A 10,068-nucleotide genomic window follows, 5' to 3' on the forward strand; every position below is an offset into this window, starting at 1 on the left:
AGCACATATGGCAGAGTATCTAAGTGTTTACACATACTCCCTTCACACTTGGCCTAGTGGATATCATAATCCTCGTCTTTTGCAAAAGGTACGAGGTCTGCCTCGGGCATATCCATCAGTCCTTTGGGAGGATCGTGATCCTCCTTCACCATTTTGTCAATAAAACTAAGACAACCCGATTTACCATCGACCATCTGCTTCGTCACTATAGTCTCCGAATCTTCCGAGGGGGATTAATCAAGCTCGCTCGACGGGAAAAGAAAGCTCCCTTCTCGAGCATTGACGAAGATAGGGATCTATGCTGGGAGGGGAGATTTTTTTGGGTGAAGAAATTCGGTCGTCCCCTGAAAAGTGGAACTTAGCCCGTAAGTTTCTCTCCTTTTTGAGTATTTAGAATTTCTTTTGGACTTTAGTTTTTCTTCCTTATTGCCCGATACTACCATTGTGCAGCGGTTGCCCAAGTCCCCAATGGAATCCCCCGCTTCAGCGAGTGGGCGAGGGGATCTGCAAACAGCTATCGTACTTTGAGTGCGAATAGCGCAAACTCTCGAAGGGCAAGTGGGAGGCTCGTTCCCATGATGAGTGCCCTCTCCTCTATCAAATTTCCCTTCATATTCAACTTCCATTTTTATTAAGTCCTTCTTTTCCATCCATAGGTTCGCCCAAGACCACTGAGCTCCTAGCAGTGGATGAGGACGAGGCTTCATTCTCACCCGATAAGAAGGAGGAGAAAAAGAGGAGAAAGAGGAAGAGTTCGAGTTTCTCGAACGCGGACTCCTAGGCCAAAAAGAAATGGGTAGTGGTCTGGGTCTGTAAGTGTAACAAGAAGATCACCTGGGCCAGGGTACCGGATCCCGACTCCCTTTACCGGTTTAGGGACTACCCTGAGGATGACGACTTGGAGTTCGTCACCCATGGGCCGGCCATTGATGAAGAGCGGGTAGCATCAGGGGGAAGTGACAAGGAGGTTGAACACTCTCTGGCTCGGAAGCCCGAAAGAAGGCCAATGGCCCCGGTCTCCCAAGAGACTTCTCCTACTCTGAGAGAAGCCGTCGGTGTCATTGACATCACAGAGTTGCCGTCTCACACAAAGTCTCTATTTGATGAGGCTCAATCCATCAAATAGAAACCAAATGAGACTTTGCGGGCTACAGACGAGGCCCTCAACATGTTCTTTGAGGGCATGCACATCGGCGCATTAGAGGGTTACTACGAGTTTGATCACCTGGAGATCCCAAAAAAAGATATGTTGTCGGAAGCAGGCGGTCCTAGCTCGATCCGGAAGCTGGTGAACCACTTTCATGCTCTGATCCTGGACCCCGATCGCAAAAGAACGATCATGTTTACGATCTTGGTAGATACTCGGGTGTTGTCCGGACCGGTTGGCATGACCAATTATCTTCACTGCTTGGTGACCGAGGAGGACCAGGTGAAGATGTATGAGGTGAGCGCACCGACCCTTTTAACTGATAGCATCAAGGACAAGGATAGAGTTTTGGAAGCTCCAAGAAGGCCTTTTGCAAGATCTCAAGTTAAAGAGTTGCAGACTAAGGTTGATGGACTTCAATGGCAATTAAAGAAGCTTTGAATTGTAGAGGACGAGCTCAAGCCCAAAGGAGGTGAATTGGTCAAGTTTTACAATTATTTGGTGGCCCAAATTGAAGTCCAAGAGGAGGAAGATTAGGTCCCGAACTCGGCTGTTGAAATCTAGCAAAAGGGCACCCAGAAGAGCTCATAATGAGCTTAAAAGAGGTCCAAAAAGGGCTGTTTGAAAAGGATCCCAATTGGAGTCCAAACCAATGGCCCAAACTAGTAGTTTTAAGGTCTAAATCTGCCCCAAAGGGATTTGGCCGCCCACCCTACCTAATTTTACTGACTGTTTTATTCCTTAGCAACCACCCTAGCTAGTTTTAATGCCTTTTTATGCCTCAGCAGCCACCATACCTAATTTTAAGAACTTTTACTCCTATAAATAAGGAGCTCTTCTTATTCATTTAGGGACTTCATTATTGATTAAGAATATTATACTTTGAGAGTTCTTTTGAACCTTTGTTACTTATGCTTTGTGATTTATCTTTCAACCTTTACTAGTTCATAGTTCAAGGTAGTAAGATAACTTCTTTTATTGTGATATCATTTATTACTTTGTGGTATTCTTAGAAGGCGATTAATACGAGTTATTAATTGTTGTCTCAAGTTACTCGTAAAGCAGTCAAGATTCGAATCTATTTTTTTGATTTATTTTTAAGTAAAGGCGTTTGATTTCGTCAATAAATTGAAACGTTATTGCTTGGATCTTGTCAAGGCTATAGAACTTGCGTTCTTGAAAAGTCTTGGAATTCTTTTCTTGAATTTTCTCATATCTTTTATTTTCTGCACTTTAATTCTAGTTGTTCAATTCCTTATTGTTATTGCTTCTGCAATTACTTCTCAAATTCTTACTCTAGTTTGAATTCCTGGCCTTGTTGTTATCATGTGGTATTAGAGCGGTTCTATCAAGATTTCGTTCTTGATAATTCTTGGGATTTGTTGAATACTAAGAGCAAAAAAAAAATCAGTTTAAAAAAAATTAATTGCTTGCTCTCCATGAACTTTTTTTGTATCTAATTTGTTTCCAAAAACTATCAAAGAAAACAAGAAGAGGGGATCCCATATTTCAAAGATAAGAAAAAAATTTAATTTTTCATACTCTTTCTAATCTAAATATATAATCCTTTCCTTTTTATTCGTATCTTGTTTCAACCGAGCCTAATAGTTCTAGATTTAGTTCTTCTTTCATTTGTTCCCCAAAAATCTATATTTTACTACTAAGAACGTTATACAAGTTGGATTTAACTATAAATCTACAAAGTATTTTGTTCAAAGGTTATTTCGAGAAGAAAAAAGGCAAAGTGTGTGTGAGAACAATTGAGAGAAAAGTCAATTTGTTTGATACAGTTTAATTTTTTAAGATGTCACGTACAAATAGTGATGATGAACGAAGGGTTCTTCAAGAAGTCGATATCAAAGCAAGAAATGATTTTACCTTGCAAGCTATGCATCAACAATTCGAAATGTGGAATTTACAACTCCAAGAGATGAGGGACACCATTGCTAAGCAAAATGATACAACAGCTGAAGTTAGAAGGGAAAATAATGTTAGGCCCCAAGCTAGGAGAAATGTATCCCTTGCTCCCATTGTAAATCAAAAAAACCATATAGATGATTTTAATATATTGATTTTGATAGGGTGGGTAGATATATAAGGGGACAAAGAGGTAGAGTAGAAGATGATAATATAAGTAGTATAAAGATGAAGATGCCATCTTTCAAGGGAACAAGGGATCTAGACTTGTACCTTGATTGGGAGAGAAAGGTTGAAGCCATCTCTGAGGGTAAGAAGGTTAAACTTGTTGTTGTTGAATTTTCTGACTATGCTGCTATTTGGTGGAAAAGCTTACTAGGGACAAATTTCAAGAAGGACAAGCACCGATTGTTACTTGGGCTGAGATGAAGAGGGTGATAAGGAAGAGATTCGTACCATCACACTTTCAAAGGGAGCTACAACAACGTCTTCAAACATTGAAGCAAGGGTCTATATATGTGGATGAGTACTTTAAGGCTATGGATATAGCTATGATGCAAGCTAATTGTATGGAGGAAGAAGAGACTACAATGACTAGATTTTTAAATGGTTTAAATAAGAAAATAACTGATATAGTAGAATTACAACAATATGTAACAATATATGAGTTAGATGATTTATCTATAAAGGTAGAAAATCAAAATAAAAGAAAGCAAACTAGCTCGTGGAAAGGTCGGTCAAACACCATCTCCAAGAAGCCATGGCTGAATCAAGAGATGAAGAGTTATTCTAGACCTCAAGAAGACAAGGATAAAGGTAAATTTGAGAACAAAGAGGGAGGTAAAACCTTTAACCCTAAACTGTTTACCCATTCTAGTTTTATTTAATGTCATAGATGTATGGACGGGGACATATGATGCATGAATGCCCAAGTAGAAGAAATATCTTTCTTAGAGAAGATAGAGGATATAAGAGTGAAAAAGTGAGGGAGAAGAAGAGGGAGATGTGAGTGATAAAGATGAAATAGAACTACCTAATGATGGTATGATTGGGGTAGTTAGGAGGATTATGACTATAAATTTGGAAAGCAATAGTGAATAACAATGGGAGAATATATTCCATACTAGGTGTGGGATAAAGGGGAAAACTTGTTCTATGTTCATTGATAATGGTAATTGTGCTAATGTGGTGAGTTCATACTTTGTGGAAAAACTAGAACTTGCACGCATGAAACACCCCACTCCCTATAGACTCCAATCGTTAAATGATAGTGGTGAACTAAAGGTAAGCAAACAATGCATGATTTCATTTAATGTTTGGTAGATATTAAGATGATATTCTTTGTGACATAATACATATTCAAGCTTTCCATATCTTACTGGGTCATCCTTGGCAGTATGATAGGAATGTTTTTCATGATGGAAGGAAGAATAGATATTCTCTTGAGCTAAATGGCAGGCAATTTACTCTTGCACCTTTATCTCCTTCTCAAGTGTTTGGAGATCAAAGGAGATTAAGGGAAACAATGGAAAAACCAAGGGGAGGGATAAAAAGTGAGCTTGATCAAAAAGAAAAGAAAGGAGGCCAAGAGTTAGAAAAAAAGAGAGTTGGCCGAGAGAAAGAGAGAGAGGACAGCAATTTGAGAGAAGGGATAAAAAGGGGTTTGAATAAAAAAAATAGAAAGTCTTGGTGAGAGGAAATAGGCTAAGGAAAGTAAAAAAGAGAGTTTCTATATAAAAGCCAAAGAGTGTTTAAATGCAAAAAAAAAAAAAGAGGGGTTGCCCATATTACTACTTACTTACAAAGAAGCTTTGATTAATTCTGAGTTACTAACTTCTTCTTTGCCAAGTAGTACTTCTTATCTTTTGCAGGATTTTGAAGATGTCTTTCCTGAAGATATTCCTAATGGATTGCCACCTTTGCATGGAATTGAGCATCAAATTGATTTTGTGCATGGATCACAACTTCTAAATAGGCCTGCTTATAGGAATAATCCAGAAGAGACAAAAGAGCTTCAAAGGCAAGTTGAGGAGTTCCTTGAGAAAGGCTTTGTGAGAGAGAGCATGAGTCATTGCTCTGTTCCAATCCTATTGGTACCCAAAAATGATGGAACTTGAAGGATGTGTGCGGATTGTAGAGCAATCAACAAGATAACGGTAAAGTATCGTCATCCTATTCCTCGTCTTGATGACATGTTGGATCAATTACATGGATCCAAAATCTTTTCTAAAATTGATCTAAAAAGTGGTTACTATCAAATTTGAATGAATCCTGGAGATGAATGAAAAACTGCTTTTAAGACCAAATATGGGCTTTATGAGTGGTTAGTTATGCCTTTTGGCTTGACTAATGCACTTAGTACTTTCATGAGATTAATGAATCATATCTTTAAGTATTTTCATGAAAGATTTATTGTGGTGTACTTCGATGATATCTTGATCTTTTCTAAGACTTTAGAAGAACATGTAGAACATCTAAAATAAGTTTTTGAAGTTCTTAGAAAGTAACTTTTATTTGCTAATCTTAAAAAATGTACTTTTTATGTGGATCATGTGATTTTCTTGGGTTTTGTGGTTAGTTCTAAAGGAGTTGAGATTGTTGAAGAGAAAATCAAAGCAATAAAATAATGGCCTAAACCTAAGAGTGTAACTGAAGTTAGGAGTTTTCATGGACTTGCTAGTTTTTATAGGAGGCTTGTGAGAGATTTTAGTACCATTGCTTCTCCTTTAACTGAAGTTATTAAAAAGGATAAGATTTTTACATGGGGAAAAGAACAAGATGATGCTTTTAACTTGTTGAAAGAAAAGTTATGTTCTACTCCATTGTTACAATTACCTAATTTTTCTAAATCTTTTGAAATTGAATGTGATGCTTCTGGCAAAGGAATAGGTGTTGTTTTGATGCAAGTTTTTAAACCTATTGCCTACTTTAGTGAGAAGTTGTGTTACATCCCTACTTTTCTACAGAGGATTTGTGACCGTAAGACTCCGTAAGTTTATCAACATTGATACCGTTAGATATTATGTTAATGTGATATTTTCTTTTAAGTGAAGTATTTTAGTAAAAGTTTTATAAGTATAATTTTGAATAGTTACCATTATTACTATTATCGGATATGATAAATTATACACCTAATATGAGAAAGTTTATGAGATTTTCTTTATTGTAAAGATATAAATTATTTTTTTCACAAGAAAAGAAGGTTATCTTTTTATCATTTTAAGAATTAAGCGTACGCGAATTTTTACTCTTTATATGAGATTAGAAAAATTATAAGTTGAAAAATATATGTATTTTTACATGGATGTTTTAGTAAAAATAATAGTGTATGTATTTACTTTATATGGTACCATATGACCATGATAGTATGGTGTAAAAAGTACAAAAAAAAATAAATAGAATTTTAAGTAATTTGAGATAATTTTTAATTGTGCGGGTAATTGGTTAATTATCGAATACCGGGATATTACCTAATTAATTAATTGATTATAGGATAAGATTAAAATTCCCACCCCACCCCCATGTGGCAGCAAGTGGAGTAAGACATAGGTGACTCTTACCTTTAGACAAATCAATTAGTAGGCAACTGGATATCAAACTTAAGACAATTACACGTGAAAAGTGAAATGATTTTGGTCTATCTCTAACTTATCATCAAGGTTATCAAATTCATTTGTTGCAAGGGATTATATATTTTGTAAGTAAGACACTTACATATGACTCTTCTACAAAGTGAGATAGATTGACGTGATTTTGCTCGTCAAACAATTTCATACGAAATTATACTGCGTAATAGCAACGGGATTTTGCGATTCTAAAGGAGTACGGTGCAACCTTTTCCAAGAACATCATACGGATTTTTCTCTACTCCAGGTATGTTAAGACTAAGCCCTTCCTTCATTTTGGCATGACCCTGTAATACCAAAAATCTGGGAAATTATGCCGAATTGTAATAATGCAGAAATTGTTTATGCAATGGAACATAATGAGGGAACAATAATATATGGATTATTATGTAAGGATTTCCTAATTGAAGGTGTTGAGATACCTTTATTATTAACACACTGATACTTTTACGATTTGCATAAGTTATACCAAAATGTAAAATAGTCCTGGTTTAGTCAACAAGCATAAGCTTACAAACACCATATGTCATTACTTAAGAAAATGAATGATTAAATAATAAGGAAATCCATTACATTAGTTGATGACGAGACATAAATAGAAATTCATATTTCGGAATTTATGTATATTTTTCTAGTCTCGTAAGTTACAATATTCTCCTTATCGGGACTTCATATTCAATTGAGTATTGTCTTATTCTAGTCAAGAGAGCAGAGAGCCTATATATGCAGTATTATAATATTTTCATTACCATCGAGCTATAATCGATGGGCAGGCCCCTATTGGGAAACCTCTGATCAGATGGTAAGTTATATACCGAGCCTACTGTGGCCGAGCGCCTATGAGCGAGCCCAGTTAGCCGAGATACAGAGTCTAGTATGGCCGAGCGCCTATGAGCGAGCCTACTACGGCAGAGCAGTTATATATATACCGAGTCTTATAAGGCCGGACAACTATTTTACTTACTATATTGAGAGAGTTGAGTCACTATCAGCAGGTAAGCATATCTTCAGATTATCATTAACTTCCAGTTGCTTTCAGTTATTATATTATCAGTTCAGTTTCAGCTTTCAGTATAGTGCCTTATATACTCGGTACATTATTTCATACTGACGTCCCTTTTCTGGGGGTGCTGCATTTCATGCGTGCAGGTTCAGACAGACAGACGGGTATACCTCCTCATTAAGTGTTGCCCGAGTTCAGCTTGATCGGTAAGCTCCATGCCTTTCGGAGTTGCCGGGTCTAGAGCTTTATGTACATATTGTGTATAAATGTATATATGTTATGAGTAGATCGGGAAGCTGTTCTGATCACAGTATATCTACCAGTAGAGGCTTGTAGACATATCCTGTCAGTTAGTGCAGCATGTTAGGCTTGTAGGCCTTGTATGTATATTTGGTTGGTTTGTCAGCTGTAGTAATTATGACGACCTTGTCGGCCCATATTTATATTGATATTTATTCAGCATTCGCAGTTGTCTTGCAATGTGGCCCATGGACAAAGTATGACATCATATGTTCAGAGTCCCTTAGTCGCAAGTTGGTACGCAAGGATAGGTGAGGCACCGAGTGCCGGTCTCGCCCCCTGGTTCGGGGCGTGACAAGTTGAGTAGAGCCGCATTGAACTATTCCACTTATGACAAGGATCTATATGTTTTGGTAAGGGCTTTAGTCACATGGCAACATTACTTGTGGCCAAGAGAGTTTGTCATTAAAACTGACCATGAATCCTTGAAATACTTGATGAGTCAAGGTAAGCTTAGTAGGAGGCATACTAAGTGGGTTGAATTCATTGAAACATTTACTTATATAATTTCTTACAAACAAGGAAAAGAGAATGTTGTTGTTGATGCACTTTCAAGAAGGTATGTCTTAATTTCTACTCTGACTTCTAAGTTGATGGGTTTTGATCAAATCAAGGGACTTTATGCTAATGATGTTGATTTTGGCAAGATTTTTGCAGATTGTAAGTTGGGTCCGTTTGAGAGGTTTAATCTCCAAGATGGGTTTTTCTTTAAGAAAAATAAGTTGTGTATCCCTAATTGCTCTTTACGTGAAGTATTTGTAAGGGAAGCACATTGTGGAGGGCTTATGGGTCACTTTGGAGTCCCAAAGACACTAGACATACTTGCTGAAAATTTCTTTTGGCCTCGAATGAGAAAAGATGTTTAAAGAATGTGTGCATAGTGTTTGGAATGTAAACAAGCTAAATCTAAAGTGTTACCACATGGTCTTTACACGCCATTACATGTTCCTACTTCACCTTGGATTGATATTTCTATGAATTTTGTGTTAGGTTTGCCTAGAACAAGGTATGGTAAGGACAGTATATTTGTTGTGGTAGATAGGTTCTCCAAAATGACTCATTTTATTCCTTGTTTAAAGACTAATAATGCTTCACATGTTGCAGATCTTTTTTGTAAAAGAATTTGTTAAATTGCATGGTATACCTAGAACTATTGTTAGTGATAGGGATTCTAAGTTTTGAGCCACTTTTGGCATGTATTTTGGGGGAAGTTAGGCACTAAATTATTGTTTTCTACCTCTTGTCACCCACAAACTAATGGACAAACTGAAGTAGTTAATAGAACCTTGGGAAACATGTTGAGGGTTGTTTTGAAAGGTAAATTAACTTCTTGGAAAGATCACTTACCTATGATTGAATTTGCTTACAATAGAACAATCCATTCTTCTACAAGTATGTCTCCTTTTGAGGTTGTTTATGGTTTTAACCCCTTTACCCCCTTGATTTATAACCATTACCTACTAATGATATTGCTAATCTTGAGGGTCGAAAACAAGTTATTTTTCAACCTGGAGATTTAGTTTGAGTTCACTTTAGAAAGGAGAGAGTTTCTTCCAGAAGGAAGTCAAAGTTGCATCTTAGAGGAGATGGCCCATTTCAAGTCCTTGAAAGGATTGGAGACAATCGTTACAAGTTGGACCTTCCTGGTGAGTTTCAAGTAAGTGCTACATTCAATGTTGCTGACTTGTCTTTGTTTGATGTAGGATCGAATTCAGCCACGAATTCTTTTCAAGAAGAGGGGAATGATAGCATCAAGGACAAGGATAGAGTTTTGGAAGATCCAAGAAGGCCATTTACAAGATCTCAAGTTAAAGAGCTGCAGACTAAGGTTACTGGACTTTAATGGAAAATAAAGAAGCTTTTAATTGTAGAGGACGATATCAAGCCCAACGGAGATGAATTGTACAAGTTTTACAATTATTTGGTGGCCCAAATTAAAGTCCAAGAGGAGGAAGATTAGGTCCCGAACTTGGCCCTTGAAATCCAGCAAAAGGGCACCCAGAAGAGCTCACAATGAGCTTAAAAGAGGTCCAAAAGGGGTTTTGCAAAGGAGCCCAATTTGAGTCCAAACCAAT

At 37.1% G+C, this 10,068-nt stretch overlaps 1 protein-coding gene across 1 annotated transcript; it reads left to right on the plus strand.

Annotated features, from left to right (window-relative positions):
- Window positions 1-2,951: 2,951 nt before the first annotated feature.
- On the plus strand, window positions 2,952-9,836 carry LOC138901921 (uncharacterized). The gene is made up of 10 exons (XM_070189722.1): window positions 2,952-3,179; window positions 3,436-3,753; window positions 3,960-4,069; window positions 4,192-4,348; window positions 4,461-4,670; window positions 4,936-5,084; window positions 5,754-6,043; window positions 8,516-8,653; window positions 8,984-8,999; window positions 9,530-9,836. Exons 1-10 carry the CDS (start codon window positions 2,952-2,954, stop codon window positions 9,834-9,836), a joined length of 1,923 nt encoding a protein of 640 aa, XP_070045823.1.
- Window positions 9,837-10,068: the final 232 nt, after the last annotated feature.

This window comes from Nicotiana tomentosiformis, chromosome 11, assembly GCF_000390325.3.
Source record: "Nicotiana tomentosiformis chromosome 11, ASM39032v3, whole genome shotgun sequence".
In the NCBI taxonomy this organism is placed as follows: Eukaryota; Viridiplantae; Streptophyta; class Magnoliopsida; order Solanales; family Solanaceae; genus Nicotiana; species Nicotiana tomentosiformis.